This window comes from Diabrotica virgifera, chromosome 9, assembly GCF_917563875.1.
Source record: "Diabrotica virgifera virgifera chromosome 9, PGI_DIABVI_V3a".
In the NCBI taxonomy this organism is placed as follows: Eukaryota; Metazoa; Arthropoda; class Insecta; order Coleoptera; family Chrysomelidae; genus Diabrotica; species Diabrotica virgifera.
The window spans coordinates 185,015,375-185,040,033 of NC_065451.1; the positions used below are offsets into that span (position 1 = coordinate 185,015,375).

Here is a 24,659-nt window from a genome sequence, read left to right on the forward strand (position 1 = left end):
TTTTTAAACCTAGTGGAATGTGTTGATACTCAAAGTTATAAACATATTTATTTATTGCTGATTTATCTCTTGCTATTTTGACCACACGTGTTTCCCCAATTCTGGCTATGTGCTTGTTCTATTCTTTTTTTCTATTTATTGTCCATTCGTGTATACACTGTACGTTACATTATTTTCTGATACCTTCACTCCTCTTTCGATCTCTCAGTGTATATTTCCTGTAATTTTTCTCAGTACTCTCATCTCTTCGCCGATGATATAGCCCTAGTAGCTGAGGATCTAGGTATGGCAAGAGAGATGGTAGAAGAACTCGTTGTGGCTACAGAAAATGTAGGTTTAAATATAAACATGTCGAAAACTAAAATATTGACAAATTTGGTACCCAAGCAGAACATCATTATTGTTGGGAAGGAAATAGAACTCGTAGATAGATATAACCTGGGACATGAAATTACGATTGGCAGGGATAACCAGACTCATGAACTGAAGAGAAGAATAGGTCTTGGGTGGGCAGCATTTGGAAACTGAGAGAAACTTTTAAAAGTGAGTTGCCCACATGCCTAAAGAGAAAGGTATTTGATCAGTGCGTCCTCCCAGTCTTGACGTAGCCTCGGCTACCAAACTAAGAGTCACGCAGAGAAGAATGGAGCGGTCAATGTTAGGAATAACTCTGCGAGACAAAATCAGAAACGAAGAAATCAGGAGAAGAACAAAGGTGACTGACGTCATCGAGAGGATAGCCAGGTTGAAGTGGAGATGGGCAGGACACATAGCCAGAATGACAGATGGGCGATGGACGAAGAGGTTATTGAAATGGAGGCCAAGAGAAGACAAGGGAAGCGTCGCTTGACCGCCTACAAGATGGACTGACGACTTAAGAAAGGTAAATAAAAACTGGATGAGAGCGGCGCAGGAGAGATGGGGTTGGAAACGAGAGGAAGAGGCCTATGTTCAGCAGTGGACTTCTGAGGCTGGATGATGATGACTCTCATCTCTGCCGTTTCCAGTAGTTTTTGTGTTGTATCGGGTCTTGTTTCTGATGCATATGCAATTATTGGTCTTACACTGGCTTTATAAATTATTGACTTCATCTCAGTGTTAATATGTCGGTTTCGCCATATAGTGTTATTAAGGCATCTTGCCAGTCTATTTGCTTTTTGTACTTGACTTCTCACTTTGCCCAGGAAGGCATAACTTCAGGCCAGAAAATAAAAATACTTTGAAAACCATCGAATTAGACACGGCATTAAAGGAAAATATTAAAATACAAAGATTGCAATGGGCCGGACATGTGATAAGAATGGGAGAGGATTGGCTACTAAAAAGAGCACTGAATGCTAGAATGCAGGGAAAGAGACCGGTTGGAAAGCCAAGAAAGCGCTGGGAAGACACAGTAAACAGCGACGCACAAGCCCTTTTAGGAGTCCGTGTATGGAGAAGAGCAGCCACAGACAAGCAAGGGTGGAGGCAAAAAATAAAGGAGGCCAAGGCTCAATTTGAGCTGTAATGCCGTAGAAGAAGAAGATTAAAGGAAAAGAGGGTCAGATGACATAAAGCAACATGTTTGGTAGGGTTGGATGCAAAATACCCAGAATAGAAGACGACCGAGAAAATATTCTAGATAGATGTAATCATTTTCCGGAAAATAGCAATATTTGGGTCACAAAAACTGTTGTATATAATATATTATCTAAAAGAATAAGATTTTTAACTGCTTTTAAGAATTTACTTTTATTACCATAATCTCATTTAGAACAATATCTAAAATTACAACAAATTTCTATCACTATCATACTAACAAATTTAATAAAATATTAATTTTGAAATACCTTTCTAATTACAAATTCTTATAAAATTCACTTTTAAATGTAAAGATTTACAGAAAATATCGCTAAAAATATACAGGCTTTGGTATTTGTTAAAAATAAAATACAAAAAGTTTAATTTGTTTGTTCAAAACAAGGCATTTAATAGAAAGTGCTACTTAAAATTAAAAACTAATAGACTACCAATAAATACATATTTTGTAATACTTCCAAGTGGAACTGACAACTTTGGAGCTTCGGTTTTAATTTTTTTACATATTTAGCTTCAAGATATACATTCAAAGACATTAAGTAATAAAACTACGTGGGGCAGAGTGAGAAACAAAAATTCGCAACATTTCGTATCATATGGACTGAACTGGAATACTTGAAGAACTGAGAGGAAAAGGAAACCTACATAACGAGAAAGAATCGTGACAGAATAGTCAGGATTTTAAGAGACAGTAGGTACGTACGTCAGCAAGAAGAAGGAAATGGCGAGGCAGTTGGTCGTTGGGATCACAAATAATAAACATTAACCCAGTAAACCATATAAAACAATTTGGTGTTGGAGGAAAACTTTTACTTTAGATGTTTGGGTTAGGCCTTCTTTGGACCAATTATACTATACTACCTCCGTAACTTTAGAACCATTCATTTTAGAAGGATTATGACATTTTTGTATAGAAGGTTGTTCATGCTAAACCTCATAGTTTTAGAAATATTAACGAAAAACGTAAAGAACTACAAATTTACCGATTTCTCCCCCCTCCCCCCACCAAACCCGACGCTCAAAATGGCGTGACTTTTTTCTGAACATTATGTGGACTACATAGAACAATTTGGTGTTGGAGGATAACTTTCACTTTGGATGTCTGGGTTTTGGTCTAGTTATACCATACTATAGATGATTAAAATTATTATAAGTGTATGTATGTATTTGCAAAAATTAACAAAATTCTCGGAAAATTATTACTTGAAACAAATATTTAATTGGTAATCTCTTAGTTGCTTAAAAAACTAAAATTATAAACTATTATTTTCTGTTTGAAAATGACAAATTTGTTTTAAATAGCTAACAATAATAAATAAAATGAATAACGATGAAGACAATAATAGTTTATTTCACGTATTAACAAGCTCTAGAAATTAATAAAAAAAATCATTTATTTTAAACAGGCGGAGACGTAACTACAGCATTGCCAGATTGTTTTGTCTATAGGCAAATATTATCGGTCCAAGCTTTTACTTTAGTTGTCAGTAACGAAAAAGCCACTAAACCTCTAAAGATCATACAAATAAACTGAATTTTGATGAGAATGTCAATTTGGGACTCCAAAAGATGCAAAATGTTTGCCATTCCTACCCCCGGTCTTCCCACTAAAACTAAAATCCTCTTTGGACATGACTGTGTCGCGTGTAAAAAAACTTTGACCTAGAAATCTGCAACGTTGTATATTTATACCGACATAACCTAATCTCATTAGTAATGTTAAGTCGAGTTTAAATCTGTCACCACAAGAGCGCGCCACCGCTTGTTTACAATAAATACAGTATACTTACTAAAACCTTTGGCAGTTGACATACAAGACATATCTTTTAGTATAAAGAAGACTATAAACATTCTAATAATAACAAATATCGTGTACGGTTTTCGATATGTTCAAAAACATTAAACATTGACTGATAAAATAGAAAATTTTATATACATATAAACCTTTTTTTTGTTCGACAAACTTCATAAGATATTTCTTAAACATGTGATAAAAGACACGAATAATGACTGCTTAGCTAAAGGCTGAGTCCGGAAATGTTAATTGGTAAAGTTTTGGTTTCTATTTACACGGATATAGACAAGAAAATAAGAAATAACTGTACTATAAAAACATGATAATAAAATTTACAGATATATGAAAGTAGTAATTCCATATGAAGCATTGGTTCCAGTGGTTATTCCAGATGGTAACCATTCTTTTGGTTATTTTCTTTGCTTTGCTGTGTTACTTGAATTATTGGACATTAGATTATACATTTATCTATTTACATTTAGTACCGTAATACCCGCCGTGCAAAAAAATCGATCCACTAAAAATTTGGTCATTTTTGATGTTTTGAATTTCCTAAACCTGTTGTCCGATTTAAGTGATTTTTTACCACGTTATAGCCTTATCCATTGACAATATTGAAGTAATAATATTATTGCTAGACAGTTAAACTGTCATTATATACCGGGTGTACGAATCACCTAAACCTGTTGTTTCCGGGTGTTTCCTAAACCTGTTGTCCGATTTAAGTGATTTTTTACCACGTTATAGCCTTATCCATTGACAATATTGATGTAATAATATTATTGCTAGACAGTTAAACTGTCATTATATACCGGGTGTACGAATCAAACTGTGTTTTTTTTCTCAAAGTTCGCATCACCCTGTGGACTATTCTAGCACTTATAAAATACTGAAATTAAAACCCAACTATAGCTTCAGGTTTTCTTAACATTTTGTCTTTCGATTCATTCGCTTATGTGGAATAACAAAAAAGTTAGGTACTTTAACAACTGGCCATGTTCGTCATCAGTATAGGGTGTTTCTAAATAAGTGCGACAAACTTTAAGGGAAATTTTATATGAGAAAATAATGACAATTTGCTTTATAATCATATGTCCGCAAACGCTTTGTTTCCGAGATACGGGATGTTCAATTTTCTTTTACAAACTGACGATTTATTTATTGCTTTAAAACCAGTTGAGATGTGCAAATCAAATTTGGTGGGTTTTAAAAAGTAGTTATTGCACATTTTTTGACATACAATTAAGAATTTAATATTCACCATTGGCGTGCGTACGGGTAATATTATCGGTCATAATACCCGTTTGCGCGCCACTGGTGAATATTAAATTCTTAATTGTATGTCAAAAAATGTGCAATAACTACTTTTTAAAACCCACCAAATTTGATTTGCACATCTCAACTGGTTTTAAAGCAATAAATAAATCGTCAGTTTGTAAAAGAAAATTGAACATCCCGTATCTCGGAAACAAAGCGTTTGCGGACATGTGATTATAAAGCAAATTGTCATTATTTTCTCATGTACAATAACTCCTTAAAGTTTTGTGCAAATATTATAGAAACACCCTGTACTGATGACGAACATGGCCAGTTGTTAAAGTACCTAACTTTTTTAATATCCAACATAAGCGAATGAATCGAAAGACAAAATGTTAAGAAAACCTGAGGCTATAGTTGGGTGTTAATTTCAGTATTTTATAAATGCTAGAATAATCCACAGGGTGATGCGAACTTTGAGAAAAAAACACAGTTTGATTCGTACACTCGGTACACAATGAGAGTTTGACTGTCTAGCAACAATATTATTACAGTGACATTGTCAATGAATAAGGCTATAACGTAGTAAAAAATCACTTAAATCGGACAACAGGTTTAGGAAATTCGAAACATCAAAAATGACCAAATTTTAGTGGATCGATTTTTTTGCACCGCAGTGTATTTCTATTGACTTTTAGTTCTATTGATCTCGCTCAGCAACATAATGATGTAATGGTCAAAAATACTCATTACCAAAATAATCATTACCAAATTTCACCTCCTACCAGAACATCAGTCAGGTTTCCGTCCTGGATATAGCTGCACTACCGCACTTCTTAAAGTTTTAGATGACATTTACTCTTATATTGACTCCAACAACCTGTGCATACTAGTTTTATTAGATTACTCGAAGGCATTTGATAAAATTAACCACCCTCTACTTCTCTCACTATGTAATTTTATGTCTTTTAGTAAACAAGCGCAAAAAATGTTGAAGTCATATTTAGATCAAAGATCTCAAAGCGTGTTTTTAAATAAAAAGTCGTCAAATAAAATATACCTATCACGAGGAGTTCCGCAAGGTTCTATATTGGGACCTTTGTTGTTTTCGATATACACCTCCCAGTTCTCAAATTATTTAAATTATATGAAATCTCACTATTATGCAGATGACACACAATTGTACTTAGAGTTTAAAGAATCAGAAGTTGAAAATGCTTGTTCTAAAATTAATAAAGAACTAAAATCTATTTCAGACATTTCAAACAAATTCTGCTTAGGCATAAATTCCTCAAAATCCAAAGCCATGCTGTTTGGACGTAGAATAGAGAAAAATCGAGTAAATAATAAAATACATTTAAAAATCAATAACGAAAATTTAATTCTATCTAATTGTGAAAAAAACCTGGGACTCATATTAGATGACTCCCTAACGTTCTCTAATCATATTTCATCAATAATTCAGAAAGCATTTTGTAATTTAAAACTTTTATTCTCACATAGACAAATGTTTAATAGAACCACTAAAATTATGCTCTGCAATAGTCTAGTGCTTTCACAGTTTAATTACTGTGATGTAATATATGGACCAGCATTAACACAACTAGATCAGAATCGTTTGCAACGAATTCAAAATATGTGTGTCCGTTTCATTTGTGGTATCAGACGTCGAAATCCAACTTCTAAGCATCTTGCAGATCTAGGATGGTTAAATGTTAGTAACAGGCGTATTCTTCACGGATCAGTATTATTTCATAAAATAATGCTAACCAAAAAGCCCTATTATTTATGTAAAAAAGTTAAAAAAAGGTCAGAAGTACATAATATTAATGTCAGATTCAAAAATAAACTTAATATACCGAAACATAAAACCTCGTTATTTCGATCTTGCTTCTCTTACAATATTGCTAATCTGTACAATATGATCCCTGAAAATTTCAAAACTTTACCCATCTCTCAATTTAAATCCAACGTAAAAAAGTCTCTATTTAATAATAGCATAAAATTAAAATTTAGATTATAAACCAGTAAATTTGGCTACATTCGTTTAAATGATTGCAAAGTTTATTCAATAAAAATTTATTCAATAAAAATAGATAATTAGTTATTATCATATACGATAAATTTATTTTAGCATGTAAATAGGTCTTTAGGTTACACTAGAATAGTAATTATTTGTATTGCGGTTACGTGGAAGAGCGCTTCTTAGCTGGTGTTTCTAGGAACATCATCTAAGAGCGAACGTCGCCTTTTGCTTTATTATAATTATTACTGTTTGTCTAGTTTGTATTTTTTTTTGAAAAAAAGCAATAAAGTCATTATTATTATTATTATTATTATTATTACTTTAACTTATTATGTAACACAGAATTCGAAGAAACGAAATGCGGAAGGAAGAAAAGAGCCTCCTCATAAGAGCCTTGATGATTTCCAACCTTCGATAGAAATTTCATCCCTAAGGCATGTTCTTAGATGAGATTGGTAAAAAATCCTTACATTCTGCTAAGTAAGCATAATACTTAGTGGAATGTAAGTATTGCCACATGCTTTTTCTGTAATTAACAGTCAAAATTATAACCTTTTGCTTTCAATCTAACGTGGAAATACTTCATTATAGGCACTGAAGATGATCTGAATCAGATCGAAAACGTTTTGCAATCCATTTGGATGATATTTCTAAAAAGTTTTTAATAAACATTTTATACCAATATACAAATCTAAGTTTTTTACTTCTGTATTAGTTTATTATAAAAATGCTTTATGTTTCTGGTATCTAAATACACTTAAAAAAAGTTAGAACTGTGGTTAACATAAAAATTTTCAAGGCAGACATTTTGAAATTACTTTTAAACTTTCAACTTATTGTTAATGACCAATAATTTAAGTAACGTAAAAAATAAAGATAAATAAAAACACACTTTTGACATTATTGAGCTAATCATTTGTTATTTTATGACAATCGATTATTATTTTATTTTGTAGTAATATATTTAGTACAGTTGAATAAAAGTAGAACTAAAAAATGGTGCACACTTTTAAAAGTTGGTTTATGTCATTAGATTCCATTACAGATTTACACTACGTCTAGCGTTCTTTACTATAATGTCATTCCTAGACATTAAATATTTAAAATATATAAAATACTTTAAAATATTTCAGTTTTTTCTTTAAGTTTTACTCAACCAACCACTTTTAAAATCTACCAAAACATCTGCATATTAAACATCCCTTTATTTCTCTTACTTGTCAGTTATCGCTTGTCAATTGTCACTTAGTTGTCGCTTGTCAATTGTCACTTAACTATCATGTTAAGTAGTAGAAGTTTGTTGGCGTTCAAAAATATTATTTAGAAGCAAAAAATTATACCAAAAAGACATAAAACAGAAATCCATGAAGGTACTATAGCACGAACTAGTAAATAATCTATGTAACATAAAACAACTATTAGTAAAGTGTGCAGCATCTGATAAAAATCGACAAAATACCTATTTTTACTTATCACACCGCCGAAAACCAAAAATTCACAAACACAAACTTTTAACATGTAAGTACCAAAAACTAATGAAATTTTATATTATAGCAACAACACCGTATCAAAAATCACTTTAGAGTAGATCGTCCTTGTTGATGGGTTCGAGTTTGTTATTGTTGTTTTTGTTCTTCTTGAGTGCCGCGTAGATGGACGCTGCCTTGTAGTCAATGGGGCCGTACGATTTGTAGTCCACGTCGGCGTATTCGAGTTCACACGGATCAGGCCTGTAGGGCTGGAATTGAAAAAAAATTAGGTTAGGTCAAGAATCATGCAAATTTTTTCTAGTAAAAAAGTCAAATTTCATCTTTTAGCCAATCAAAAGGAAGATATTGGGGTTTTTACGTTCTTTCTTGTTGCTTAATCTTGAGGCCATATTGTTTAAATGTCAAATTTACCGCTTGGCAAAATTATTTTCGGTCAATACCAGTAAAGGTGTAATATTGTGTTAACAATTCACAAATTTAAGTATTAGGTAAAATTTAAGAGTAAAGAACCTTTATTTTTCAATTAGAAGGATGTAATTGCATATTGAAACATAGTTTTAAATTCAGAACAACTTTTTATAATAACAATTTTAAATATTGTGAAAAATAAAGGTACTTTACTCTTGAGCGAAATTCATATTTTTTGACATACCTCGTACAAAATTAATAAAATTTGATATTTTATAATTGCATCATGGTTGTTAGACTATGTAGACCTTTTTATAAAAAATAACATTTTTTCGTCAAATTAATAATAACTGAGTTATCGTAATAAAAATGACGTTTGGTATCCGTTATTTGAAAACAAAAATTCAAATTGTTTTTTAATTAGAAAAATATAATTGCTTACGATGACATAATTTTTAATTCCAAATAACTTTCCTTAATAACAATTTTCGATATTGTGAAATATAAAGGTACTTTACTCTTAAGAAAAATTCATATTTTTTGACATATCTCGTATACTGTTGATAAAATTTGACATAAAATGATTGTATTTTAGGTTTTAGACGATGTAGAACTTTTTATTAAGAATCACTTTTTTTCGTAAAATTGATAATAAAAAAGTTTCACATATGGTTCCAAGTTACGCAGACACACTGTATATAGAGGAGAGCATGCCGTATCGATTGGAGCAGTTGCAGGGAGTGCGGAGCGCCAACCTAGAAGATAAGTGCCTCATTCTCGTGGACGGCTGAGCTCAAAATTTCAGCCGAATCTGACTCGTAGTTTTAAAGAGCGCTTGGATGTTGTGTGTCTCTTGTACTTCGATGGCAACCGTCAAAAATTAGTTTAACGAGTTTCAATATGGTTGCACGTCTGCTTTTTAATGAGTCACGTCTAAGTGCCCCGAAAATGGCTACCACGGAGGATAAAAAAATCCACGATCACGTATTGGCAGACCGCCAACTGAACCTGCGCAAGATAGCTGAGCTATCAGGCATTTCAAAATACCGCGTGGGTCATATCCTGCATAAAATTTTGGGCATTAGATAGCTGTCAGTGTAGGGACCACTTCAGAGGATTGTTTCATACTATTTAAGCGTAATCTGCAGGACTTTACACGTCGTTTCGTAATTGTCAACGAAACATGGTTCCACTGGTATACATCACAGACGAAGAAACAGTCGAAACGTTCAATCAAACAGTCGAAACAGTCCAATCGTACTGTGAAGAAGGTGAAGCCTGTCGTATCGGCCGGAAAGGTGAGGGCCATCATTTTCTGGAATTCACAATTTGTGATCTACATTGACTACCTGAAGAAGGGTAACCGGCACATGGTTCTACCATGTCGAATTATTGGGATTCGATATCGAATTGAAGAAAAACCGATCCTACTGGGAGAAGAAAAAGGTGTTCTTCCACAATGATAACCCAACTGCTCACACCTCCACCATCGCCATGGTCAAATTGATCGATTCGTCTAATTAGACTACGCAGTGTTGCCCCATCTACCGTATTTATCCAATTTGGCCCGTGCGACTCCTTTTTGTTTCCAAACTTGAAAAACCTACTCGCGGTGCAGAAATTGAAGTCTAATGAGGAGGTTATTGCTATGGAAGCCTACTTAGCAGATCTCTAGAAACCGCATCTTTCAGTCGGGTTAAAGAAGTTGGAGCATCTCTGCGACAAGTGTATCGAGCTTAAAGAAAACTATGTTGAGAACTAAATCCCCCCTTTTATAAAATATTCGTTTTTCTTTTATAGGTTAAGTATTTATCGTACCGTTCTATTAGATTTTAGTGTGTTTATCATTATTTGGTGCTTTTCTAAACTATTCGTCATCACTCGTGATAGTTACATCATCCCCATAATCTCTCTCTTCGATGCGTTATCCTATGCAACCACATAGTGACGTATGATGTTTGATTGGCATAATCCATTTAATCTAAAGCCGGGTACACATATGAGGACAGAACTGTTTGCGAACTGCTAGCATACAGTTAATTCGAAAATATATTTACAGCGAACTCATCGCAAACTCATCACGATGTCTTCGAAAGCGACGAACCAACTTGTGCGAAGTTTATGTAAATAATTCATTTAATTTGTAATTTTATCTTAAAGTCACGTTATAAGTGTAACTGAAGACAACAATTATTTGTTTATAAACTATAAAATAAAAATTGAATACATTGTGTCTCTCACGTTTCTTATCTCTAGAAACTGTCATTCACTAAATGTCGACGCGACAATACGAACAGACAATATCGCTGCGCACGAGGTCCAAATTGAACTGCGAATATCCTTTGTGTTCGTCTCAAAAACCGACAGGCCGTGGTCCGTGATGAGTGACGAACGAACAGCTACTAAGCGGTTCGTCCTCATAGACATATTTAGGGTAGACAAGGCATACTGACCAATATAGTGTAACGTGCTGGCAGTCGATCGGTGGTCTTTTTACTAAGCGATCTCGCTCATGTGACAGAAAAAGACGGCTAGACCACTCAATCCTTAATATTGGCGTTACACCTCGATGCACAGAGCGGCCCATGCCTTGCCTGGTCTACCCTTTATTATGTCTATGTTGGTCCTGGAGTACAAATTAAACGAATATAGCGTTCACATACAGTTCGGCTCGCATATGTGTACCATCATGTGTGTACCCAGCTTTAAACTATAGTAAAAAGTCATAAGAAATATTTTATATTGTTAGTTCATAATAATTGTTAATATCGGCACATCAAATTTACATGCGTGTGACATTAATTTGACAACACAAAGATGAATTTATAAAAGTTTAAGTGAAATGAAATAAAGGGAAAGTATTAGCTGAAGTATAATATAGGTAGAGGCCTGCTTAAGCTTTCAGCGAAGCTTTTGTTTTACTGTGTATGTGTATGCTATTTGAGAGGATTTAAATTGACTTGCTGTTGTAATTATGGGTAGTGCAATGTACTATATCCTAATCTTAGAGAGACATTTTATAACATTAATGGTATGCATTAATGGTATAACATTAATTTCTGCAAAACATAGGCAAGTTGTTTATTTTGACTAAAGCTTTTTATTCCTAATAAAGATTCTTTTATAAAGAAAACAGTAGTTACCTTAAAAAATATAAGTATCACTACCAGGATTTGTTGTCCCATTAGTCTAAAACAAATTTAGAATATATTACAAAACTTAAGTATATTGGCAAAGAAAAATTTTTATACTGTAAATATATTATATTTTTGCAATATTAAGGAAATAAATAAGGCACATTTTTGGACGATAAGAATAAAAAATAAAATAAGAAATTTGAAACATAATAGTACAAACAGAAATATTTTATTTTTCTTGGGTAAAGTAGGTATAAAGCTTGGAAGGAAGGTTCTAGAATTGAAAATCTGTAACCTATAGGAGAATATAATATACAAAAAAGCAATAAAGCAGAGTCTATTAATTAAAGGCAAATAACAAAAACAGTTACATTACTTGATGTAATATACACAATGTAACAAAAAGAAAAGCCATAAATCGAACGAAACGTTAACCCCGTCCCCAGGGCCACCAAGAGGGATGAGCGGGCCCCAGTAAAAAGTTATAGAGGGCCCCGACAAAAAGTGAAGAGAAAAACAACCGGAGAAGATATGTCTTTGGTCGGCACCGGGCCCTTTACATCGCCGAGCTTCGTTAAAATCTACTGGCTTTACCGCCCTCTCGGCGGGTCTGGCCTGACTTAACCTAACTTTCTCTGCACACGAGCAAATTATCATCCCATGAAGTGATTTCCATCGAAACAGACTGTACAACCACTAAAAATCATAAGAGTAGCATTTTTTGCGCGCTGGACATTTGAAGTAAGGCCCGCTGCGTTTAATGACATCACTTTTTGTTACACTCTATAGGAACTAGATCGATTCATATCGAATTTTTACTGTAATCAGCGATGTGTTAACGAACCAGCTGTCAGAGGAAATTGAAATTAGGCATGGGGTGTGACAAGGATGCGTATTGTCGCTAATTCTTTCTAATGCATACAGGGAGGAGACCCTGTTAGCCGAAAATATTGAAGAACTTCAGGGATTGGAAAAGAGAATAACGGAGTATGGAAGAGAATAATGATCTAACATTAAACGCCAAGAAGACAAAATTTATAAGAATATTGTAAACTCAAAAAAATAACGAGAATCTGCTAACAAACGGAACTAATGGGCAAATATTCCACAAATAGTATGATACAATTGATCCAAAAGATGGCATAACCCAGACATCCAAAGTGAAAGTTATCCTCCAACACCAAATTGTTCTACATGGTCCACATAATGTTCAGAAAAAAGTCACACCATTTTGAGGGGCGGGTTTGGGGGTGATAGGGGGGAGAAATCGTTAAATTCGTAGTTTTTTACGTTTTTCGTCAATATTTATAAAACTATGCTGTTTTGCATGAACAACCTTTTATACAAAAATGTTCTATATTAAATTTGAAATAAAAAAGGCTCTATGAATAATCCTTCTAGAATGAACGGTTAAAAAGATACGGAGGTATTATTGTATAACTGGTCCACAAAAAGGCCTAACCCAGACATCCAAAATAAAAGTTTTTCTCCAACACCCAATTGTGCTATATGGTCCACATATTGTTCAGTAAAAAGTTACACCATTTTGAGAGTCCGGTTTGGGGGGGGGGAGATGGTGGAAAAGTCGGTTAATTAGTAGTTTTTTAAGTTTTTCGTCAATATTTCTAAAACTATGCTTGAGGGTAAACAATGTTCTACATAAAATTTAAAACAAAAAAGGTCCAATACATAATTGTTATAAAATCAACGGTTCCAGAGTTACGGAGGGTGAAAAGTGGAGGTTTTGATACTTTTTATATTTTCTGGACAATTGATGATGATTTTGATGGTGAAGTTGACGTTTCTTCAAAGCTTATCACTAACGTACCATCGGCCACTGAAATAGCAAATTTTATTTACAAAACACAATCCTGTGAAAGAAAATTTCTTTCATCAGTAATAATATTATAAACTGCCCGCAACATATAAAAAGTATCGAAAACCTCAACTTTTCACCCTCCGTAACTCTGGAACCATTGATTTTATAACAAAATTATGGATAGGACCTTTTTTGTTTTAAATTTTATGTAGAACATATTTGTATAGAAAATTGTTTACGCTAAAGCATAGTTTTAGAAATATTTACTAAAAACGTAAAAACACTACTAATTTACCGACTTCTCCCCCATCTCCTCCCCAAACCTGACGCTCAAAATGGTGTAACTTTTTACTGAACAATATGTGAACCATATAGAACAATTTGGTGTTGGAGGAAAACTTTTTCTTTGGATGTTTGGGTTACGCCTTTTTTGGACCAATTATACTATACTACCTCCGTAACTTTGGTGGAATCGTTCATTTTAGAAGGATTATACATAATGCCTTTCTTATTTAAAATTTAATGTAGAACATTTTTGTATAGAAGGTTGTTCATGCTAAACCGCATATTTTCAGAAATATTGAAGAAAAACGTATAAAACTACGAATTTACCGATTCCCCCCCCCCCAAACCCGACGCTCAAAATGGTGTGACTTTTTTCTGAACATTATGTGGACCATATAGAATAATTTGGTGTTGCAGGATAACTTTCACTTTTTATGTCTGGGTTTGGGTCTAGTTATATCATACTAAAATGATTACTTCCAAGAAATCAGAATGAAAAAGGGCGTATAAACGATCTCGTGGAATTTTCATATAAAGCGAGATGCGAGAAGACCAAGAACATCCTGGCTTAAGAACTTACGGGAATGGTTCGAATGCAGTAGTGCAGAGCTATTTAGAACGGCAGTCAACAGGGTCCCCATAGCCACGATGATTTCTAACCATCGACAGCAAATGGAACTTGGAGAAAAAGAAGAATAAAAATGTATACCATTTCTATTCATTCAGTTGCGGTGCGAAACCAAAACCGTCTTAATTTTTACTCAGATCAGAGAGTGCAGCCAGCACTCTTATCGACGATTTCACCTCTTTTAGAGGTTCATCAGAGACTGCATAGGCTGCTTTTCTCTAAACTTATTCTTTTAAAAAGAAGAATATTTCTGAAAATATCGTGGACAGAACTTGTCACAAACAAAGAGATCCCGAGAAGGATGAATAAACAAATATAACTCTTAAATACAATAACAACAAGAAAATTGGAATTCCTCCGACATTACACGTGAAGAGATATACTACTTGCTTTAACTGATTATACAGGCAAGGTCCAAAGATCCAAGGAAAACGAAGTATAAGGAGACGTAGAATATCATGGATATGTAACTCAGAGAATAGCACGGATGTACATCAAGTGAACTTTTTAGAGCAGCAATTTATAAAGTCCCAATAGCTCTGATTATGGTCGACCTCCCTAGCGAAAATGGCATTTGAAGATAAAACTGGTCAACTTTCCGGTAAAATTAAGAAATATTTTCTACAAAAAATAAGGACCATACTTGCTAATAATGAAGCTAGTTAATGTAAAAGTAAACTAATATACGTAAAGATGTTCAAACAAACCTTTCTCTATTCAATAATGATCGAAAACTGTACGTTAGACATCAATCTCCTGACCGATCTCATTAAACTTAAGCGTTGCGTACTCAGTCTTTTGTTTTGAATTTTGTGACGATTTACTTTTAGAAGAAGAGGTTGAGTCGTGCGAACTTCTTTTATTAGCAGGCATGTCAAGGTCAGCGTAAACGACCCCATTAGGCTTGTTAGTGGTTAATGGCATTTGGCGTCCAAGCAAAGGCTGAGGATACTGGAGCTGCACGGAATTCTGCATGTTCTCTTGGAAATGTACGTTCTCTTGGTAGTCGCTCGGTCTGCGCAGGACCAGAGGGCCCTTGGTCTTTTGCTTGTGCTTCTCTCGCTTGTGGTGCCTACTTCGATGCGCAGTGCTCTCGGGAAAATCCGATACATAACCGTTTCTCATCAAATTCTCTTCGTGTATGTTTTTTATTGGCTGGAAATAGCTCTCCGCCGTTTGGAATTTGAAGCTGTGGCACTTTTGAAGAGGGATTTGGAAGTGGTTTTTCTTTTGTTTGGATTTAGAGGAAAAGGACTTGCTTTTTTGGACTTGTTCTTGGAACAAAGCTTTTGGTATTAGTTTGGTGTGTTTTTGGTGGGGTATTGTTGCTGAATATTGAGGTGGCGCCATTGTGTTAAGTTGCTTGAAATTAGGGGTTGATAGGGTATAGAAAGCATTCTGAAAATAAGTTAGTTGTTAGTGTTTGGTCAATGGTCTACCAGGGAAGAGCTTATATATTTTGGTTTAAATAATAATATGTTTATATACGTCTGAAAATCTACTAAATGTTTATAACACATTTTTGACTAAGAGCGTAGATACAGAATTTCGATCCAAAAATTTTTAAATTCATTCATTTTTTAGAATTCTGAGAAAACTAATTTAAAAAGTATTTTAAACAATTTAAACGCATACTTAAAGATTACATTATTACTGATGCCCAAACTTCCTAAAAATTATTATAGAGTTTATTTTATTAAGCTACAGGGGCGAAAAAAAAAGAGAAAATTTATTGTGATTTTTAGTTTCAAATATCTCATTCAAAAGAAACTTTTTGTTTATTCTAAGGGACTTTCGGTCCTCGGTAATAATGTAATCTTTGATTCTGCGTTTATATTTTTCGAAAACATTAGTGTCCTCAGGGTTAAAAAAATGAATTAATTTAAAAAGCATTGGTCCAAAAGTTTGGGCCTACGTTCACTAAAATAATATTCGTTACCAGCATACATTTTTACGTGAAATATTGCAACATGACTAAAACTATCTATGGGATAGCAAGAAACATAATTGAATGTTATTTGTTTTAAATAATTATTTTATAAATTAGTTATCAACAATTATATTTATTTTCGATATATCGATGAGATATTTTATCTATTTTCTTTTTATTATAAATCCTTGAAGTTAATTTACTTAAACCAAAAAAAATAAGCCTTATTTTAAGACTATCTAAAAATCTATTACAAAAACAGCGACAAATATATTTTTACAGCAACTTATTGAAAGAAAATGTTAAATTTTATAAAATGAGAGAAACATATTTTATTTGCCAATAATGTTGAGTAGATCAAGATACTCCAAAGAAATCGAAGTTCGAATAGAGAAATCACGAACAAACTTCAATAAAATGAAAAAGGTACTTTGTGCAAGATAACTGAAATTAGACTTGAGAGTAGGCTGACAAGGTGTTATATTTTCTCGACTCTACTTTACGGGATAGAAGCATGGACACTTAACGCGTCGACCACTAAAAAGTTCGAAGCATTTGAACTGTGGATGTATAGAAGGATCCTGAGAGTATGATGGACCGATCATGTAACAAACAACGAAGTCATGAGAAGAGTCAACAAAGGAATGGAAATATTAGAAACCAACAAGACAACAAAGTGCAATACCAGAAGCATGTTATGTGTAATGGGAGATACAACATAATTCAATTAATTATACAAGGGAAAATCCAGGACAAGAGAAGTGTACGAAGGAGAAGAATCTTACGGTTGCGTAACTTAAGGAAATGGTACGGATGCACATGAACCGAACTATTCAAAGCAACAGCATCTAAGATCAGAATAGCTGTGATGATTGCCACCACCGCCGCGGAGATGGCACGTAAAGAAGAAGATCAAGATTCCCATGAAGTTCTAATTATTGGTATTGTTTAATTTGCAAATTTAAAAAAAAATAGTAATGCTAAAGTCGAAGTCAAAGAAGAATGGACAAAAACCAGAAAGTTACAGGCCAATATTACTATTCGAATCACTTGAAAAAAATGGAAATGATCATGTACAAAAGGCTCTACAAACACGTAACAACCAGAAGAGCCATCCTGGAAGATCAATTAGGTTTCAAAAAAGGAAGACATTTTGAACTAAAACTAGCAATACTGGCCAGTGATGCAAAAGGCGATTTCCATAGAAAGAAAAAAAAATAGAAATGGCCATACTGGACATAGAAAAAACCTATGATATAGTTTGGACAAAAGCCCTAATCTACAAAATGAAAATAGCTAGGCTGCCTCATTATTTAGTCAACATATGAACATTACTTAGTCAACATAAAATATATCCAGGATGTAAGCAGTTAAGAAGGGATTCCTCAGAGCAGCATGTAATCACCGATACAATATAATATTTTTGTTGCAGATTTGCCCACTGATATCCGAACAAACATAGACCTATATGCAGACGACAGACCAATCTACACTGCAGCAAAAGACAACAGGAGGATCATCTAAAGACTTGAAAACCATCTCGAAAGAGCTGAATACTACGCAGACAAATAGAAAAAGATCTTCACGCAGAAGATCCTGTCAATTATCTCTAAACAGCAGACCATACCAACCAGAGAAGAACTAATGATGAGAGGAAATATAATCCAGTTAGATCAGGTCATCAAGTACCTAGGAGTTCATCTCGACAGAAGATTAAACTTTACAAAACACATGCAAAAAGTTCAGAAAAAGGCCAATCCTCTATTGTAGGCCAAGAAGGTTTAATTAGACCAGACCTACGCTAGAACGGTGGTGCTATATACAGTGCCAGTATGGAGTTCAATAGCAGAGACCAACTGGAATAAGCTTGTAAGAACAGAAATTTTATGCTGCAGGTTAATAGATGGATCTTTGTGGCAAGACCGAGTTTCAAACGCAACCATCCAAGAAAGGCTCAGAGGTAAACCAACTTACTATGTTGATTACATAAGATTATTGCAATTCATCTGTATAAATTTTTATATCATAAGTAAAACACTTTCTAATGATTCATAATAGATTCTTAGATCAGCTAAATTCAGTCAGTAAACTTATTTCAAGCCATCATATTCACTTGAATAATCAGCTTTAAACTGCCACTGACTGATATACACGAACATTTACACACCTGATTATTTTTATTAGACACATTATAATTCCAGCTATGCGCAGCATTCAAAATGGGCATTTTGGGCACACTAGAAACATGCTCACTCTTTTTACCGTCAACTTTAATATCAGATTTATCTAATTCCGCAGAAGTTTTAATTTTGGCTTGTATTTGAAGTGACAAAGCTCCTTTAGGACTTACTATGTTGGGTTTAATGAAATTAGGACTGACTTTTAGAACTGGCGAGTTTTTAAGTGCTTGCGGTGATATTAGAATTGAGTTGTTGGTTTTAGGACTGACAGCTATCAGTTTTGGTTTATGGTCGAGTAAAGCTGATGTAGAAAAACTTTTTGAAGGTGGTAGTTGTACCGTACTATCTCTAGGCTTTGATTTAGTAGTTTCAGCATGAACCTCCACTTCAGTTATGGAAGGTTCTTGTTCCTCGTTTTCACAACTACTACCAGATGTGTTTTGATCTGAACTGATGGTACTATTTAGAGATTTAGATATGTTAGCATAAACGATTTCATGTTTCTTTCGACACCTGGGAGCAGGAATAGGTAAAGACTGGCTGAGTCTAGCATTTGGACTTTCTTCAGTTATCTGGATGCTATCTGACAGATTTTCTGTTTGTTTCTCTGGCTTATTTGATAGTGCTAGTTCACTGAAACATTTCTTTGGAAGTGTTACTATTATTGGTCTCTTTTTGGCATGTTTCTTGCATCTCATAGAATAAAATGTTGGGGAATAGCATTTATGAGTTCTTATATCTAAAGAACCAAAACGTTTTTCAACAATTGTAGCTAACTTTCGGTTAGAACCACAACTGACTCTTCTTCGTAAATTGATCTTTTCTGACCTTCTAACTGGTTCTTCGGTGGACTTATTAATGCCTGATGCTGTTCTTCTAATCTCCTGTTCATCACTTCTTCCTAACACAGCATCAGCTGAACTGACAGAATCAAGTCTGGTAATTTTTCTTAAACCTTGCTTAGGAAGATCACCTGCATGTAAAGACTGCACTCTGTTAATTCTTCCAGAGGTTTGTTTCGGCAAACCTGAGAAGCTGAAAGCTCCTGTATGTTGGGAAAACTTGGGTGGTAGATAAAAAAATATTGAAGGTAGGCATCTGGTACTATTGCTGGTATTAAGAGAGGGCTGTGAATTCATGGATCCGAATAAGGAATTGTTCATGCTTCCCGTAATGCTGAATATCTGTTGAGAGCTTGTGAAATGAAGTCTGCCTGGAGGGTGGTTTTGAAACCCATTAAAGGACTGGTTTCTCTTTACTGTGTGCGGTGCACTCTCACCAAATTGGAATAGACCAGTGGAAGCCAAAGTTTGTGTTGATGATATTAATGACTTTGTTGAAGCTGACGGTACAAATTTTCGAGCAATGTTTCTTTGATGAAATGGAGCTATGATTGATATGGGCTGAAAAACATGCAAACATAAACATAATGCAAAACAAAACAAGCTAGTAAATTAAAAATAATAACACAGAAAATTGTCTTCTAAAATACGTCAATATAATTTTTAAAATTTTTGTATTTGTATCTATGAGGTGAAAGCTTTCGTTAGCTCAGCGAGTTAATAACGCTCATTTTGTTGGGAAGCGATGTAGCTACGATAAGGTTGGTTCAAGCATCACGTCAGCCAGAAATTTTTCAAAGCTCGTAGTATAAAATTCAAACTGAGTCTATGGGTTTAAGTTAATATCAAAAATTATGATTCTCTGGGCACGTAGTCAGGATTAGGAATAGTTCAAAAGTAATACAAAAGTATCAAAACTAAAAAAGAGAAGTAAGTAAAATCCAGAGGGTAGCTAAGCCAACAATTTATCCGAAATTACAGGTAATACGTGTCCAATAGAGAATCTAAAAGATATCTAAAAAACATTAAAGGTAAAGGATCGTTTGAATAGGCTCAATCTAATATTTGAGATAATAGTTATTTATGTACCAAGTCAGTAAAGTTACTATTTATCGAACGAGTCTGATATTATGAGCAGAGCGAGTCTAGCGAGCGAGCCGAATAACACACGAGTTCGATAAAGTGTCTTTACTGACGTGGTGCATAAAAAATTTTATCGCTAGCAATTTGATATTGATTTTAATACATATCTACTTACTTACAATTTACAATTTAGGATTTTTTTTTTAAATTTTAGACGTAATAAAAATTTCATGGCACTGATGACAGGTGACTTCTGCATGATGGCCGCTTTCGATTTTTAATCGATAATTATCAATATTGAATAATTCTAAATCGGTAAAGTGTTGATTTATTTTATATGAATATAATTACAAAATACTACAGATTTTCACTTTTCGACATCAATTTAATTAACAATGTCGTAAATTTTGTACAATATTTTTAATAATAAAAGTAAATAAATTGTAAGTTAACTCAAATAAATAATCGATTACTGCCATCGACCACTTACATTCAGTTCCGATTAATCGCGGCAGGTAAAGTAAAATTCTTCTTTCAGTACAATAAAGTGTTACTTTACTGCCGCAAATGAGGGCAAATGAGTAGAATAATAAATGGCTTTAGTGACGGTTGGCGATAAAAATAATTATAATACCCTTCATTCCGATTAACTTTCAATTATTATAGTATGATACAATTGATCCAAAAGATGTCATAACCCAGACATCCAAAGTGAAAGTTATCCTCCAACGACAAATTGTTCTATATGATCCAGATAATGTTCAGAAAAAGTCACACCATTTTGAGCGTCGGGTTTGGGGGGAAGAGGGGGGAGAAATCGGTAAATTTGAAGTTTTTTATGTTTGTCGTCAATATTTCTAAAACTATGCGGTTTAGCATGAGCAACCTTCTATACAAAAATGTTCTACATTCAATTTGAAATAAAAAAGGCCCTATGCATAATCCTTCTAAAATGAACGGTTCCAAAGTTACGGAGGTAGTATTGTATAATTGGTCCAAAAAAGGCCTAACCCAGACATCCAAAGTAAAAGTTTTCCTCCAAGACCAAATTGTTCTATATGGTCCACATTTTGTTCGGTAAAAAGTTACATCATTTTGAGCGTCTTGTTTAGGGGGAGATGGGGGAGAAGTCGGTAAATTAGTAGTTTTTTTACGATTTTCGTCAATATTTCTAAAACTGTTCTTTAGCGTAAACAATGTTCTACGCAAAAATGTTCTACATAAAATTTAAGACAAAAAAGGTCATATACATAATTGTTATAAAATCAACTGTTCCAGAGTTACGGAGAGTGAAAAGTGGAGGTTTTCGATACTTTTTATATTTTTTGGGCAATTGATGATGATTTTGTGTGGTGAGGTTGAGGTTTCTTCAAGGGGTTATCACTAACATACCATCGGCCACTAAAGTAGCAAATTTTATTTACAAAACACAATCCTGTTAAAGAAAATTTCTTTCATTAGTAATAATATTATAAATTGCCCAAAAAATATAAAAACTATCGAAAAACTTCATTTTTCACCCTCCGTAACTCTGGAACCGTTGATTTTATAACAATTATGTATAGGACCTTTTTTGTTTTTAATTTATTGCAGATTATTTTTGTATAGAACATTGTTTACGCTAAAGCATAGTTTAGTAAAACGTATAAAAACTACTAATTTACCGACTTCTCCCCCATCTCCCCCCCAAACCGGCGCGGCGCTCAAAATGGTGTAACTTTTTACTGAACAATATGTGGACCATATATAACAATTTGGTGTTAGAGGAAAACTTTTACTTTGGATTTTTGGGTTATGCCTTTTTCTGGACCAATTATTATATTTTACTACCTCCATAACTTTGGAACTGTTCATTTTAGAAGGATTATGCATAGGACCTTTTTTATTTCAAATTTAATGTAGAATATTTTTGTATAGAAGGTTGTTCATGTTAAACCGCATAGTTTTGGAAATATTGACGAAAAACCTAAAAAACTACGGATTTACCGATTTCGCACCCCCCTCCCCCAAAAACCGGAGCCTCAAAATGGTGTTACTTTCTTCTGAACATTATGTGGACCATATAGAACAATTTGGTGTTGGGGGATAACTTTCACTTTGGATGTCTGGGTTTGGATTTAGTTATACCATACTAATAAATTATATCATAGAAATCATCAATTCATAATGGGAAAGGGTGGTTCTATTCATCTGCTGTGATACTAATTATCACTATCAGCCTAAAGTGCAAGAACCATGATATATCATCATATGAGCTTCCTGCGATCAATTCCCAGCGACAGTTTTGACGTCGTTTGTCTATAATGTAGGTGGTCTATTTGCTTCTTCCGTTTGCTCATGGTCTCCAGACCCACACAGCCAGCATCACCGGGTCATTGTAGAGCTAGGTATACAAATTCCCATAATCAAGTCAATTCCAAGACCAAGATGGAACTGGCAAATTAGGAAAAGTTCGCTTCTGACCTTGATAAATGCCTGAGCTAGATACCCACTGTCAGTAAGAACTATGCTTGTTTTATTGAGGCCGTGATAAGTAAAGCCAAGAGAGCATGTGCCACGGATACCATTTGAAAATTTAGCATCCAAGGCTACCCTACTAATATTTTAAAAGACAATTTACTATTTTTAATAAAAATTTAAATAAAAACTGCATGATAATATAAATTGATGTATTTCTTACTTTAGTGGGTGGATTTTGCATTCCATGGAACGGAAGATTTTCGTAAAATCCCTTGTCGGGGTCACTTAAGGGGTCTGCAGTACCTCCAAGAGGTAGGCCACCCCCCAGCCTCGGTTTATCTTCGGTAGAGGACATGTTGGGTGCTGAAAAATAGATTTTTATTAGTTTTTAGAATAAATTATGAATTGTTAATATTTTAAAATTATTTAATGACAATACAATAAAAAAATTATTATCTAAAGAAAATAATTAGACTACAACAAGATTGGAATGTGTAATTGTTTATATTGTCATGTATGTAGTGAAGATTTGTAGTTTACAAAATATTATTTAATGCCTGGCAAAACCACGTCATACGCTTCATAACATACGTCATTATATCAAAATCGTCTAAAATTAACCCAGAAGCTTTATTAGGAGTGGAAAGGGATGCTTTTTTTTCTAATCTTCTTCTTCTTCTTGTGGTGCTGTCTCCTTTAGTGGAGGTTAGCAACTACACTGGCAAATTTGTCTCTGTCCAATGGAGCTCGAAACATATTTCTAATCAGTGGCGTAACAACCTCCGTCGGGGCCCCCGCAGAATAGGAAATGGGGCTCCCTTAAAAAAAATACCAAATGCGACTTGTGTAACAAAAACGTATATCTGTTAGTGTATTTATGCACTGTTTATAAAAACTTATATTTTTGAACATTATTGGTAAAGAATAAAATAGAACAAAAATTGAGAGCATAGGCGCAAAATTTCGTGCCAATGCTTTTTAAATTAATTTTTTTCGAATCCTGAGAAAACTAGTAAGTATTTTTGAAAAATTTAAACGCAGAATGAAAGATTACATGAGGCGCTCAGAGCAACAGTGGCCTAACTCACATCCCACAATTTTACCAAAACGCTTTTATTACAATAAAGTTATCCCTTCTTTAAGTATTTTGAGATACAAAGTGGCTCAAGCAATGGTTGCTTGAACCACGTTGCATTTTAAAATATCTAAATAATAGATAACTTTAAGGTAATACAAGCGATTTGGTAAAATTTTGGGTTGTGGGTTAGGCCACTGTTTCTCTGAGCGCCTCACATATGAATCTTGAAAACTTCTATAATGTTTAACTTAATAAGGTGAAAAAAAAAGAGAATGTTTAGTATGATTTTTAATTTCAAATATCCCATTCAAAAGAAACTTTTTGTTTATTCTAAGTAACCTTCAGCCCTCGGTAATAACGTAATCTTTCTTTTTGCGTTTAAACTTTTCAAAAATTTTATTAGTTTTCTCAGGATTCAAAAAATTTAATGCTTTTAAAAAGAATTAGTCCGAAATTTTGCGCATACTCTTTAAATGATTACATTATTACATAGTATTATTCTATGGGATGAACAACTTTCTTTGTGCACTACTATCAGCGAATATATCTACAATTATTTTATTAATATCTATCTGATGGGCAACTTAGTTTTCAATACTTATAAGCGCTAGAGAAGATAACCGTGCTTCTGACATTGTACTACGAAGATATTGTTTTATTAAT

General features: G+C 33.8%; 1 protein-coding gene across 1 annotated transcript in view; it reads right to left on the minus strand.

Moving 5' to 3' along the window:
- Window positions 1–8,313: 8,313 nt before the first annotated feature.
- LOC126891812 (uncharacterized) overlaps window positions 8,314–24,659 on the minus strand; it is a 999,773-nt gene continuing 983,427 nt past the window's right edge. The window contains exons 20-24 of the mRNA XM_050661086.1: window positions 23,139–23,281; window positions 18,521–19,936; window positions 15,131–15,821; window positions 11,698–11,743; window positions 8,314–8,394 (exon numbers count right to left, since the gene is read on the minus strand). Coding sequence (XP_050517043.1) covers window positions 15,165–15,821; window positions 18,521–19,936; window positions 23,139–23,281 — 2,216 coding nt within the window. The 3' untranslated portion in view covers window positions 8,314–8,394; window positions 11,698–11,743; window positions 15,131–15,164. The remainder of the gene's footprint in view (window positions 8,395–11,697; window positions 11,744–15,130; window positions 15,822–18,520; window positions 19,937–23,138; window positions 23,282–24,659) is intronic.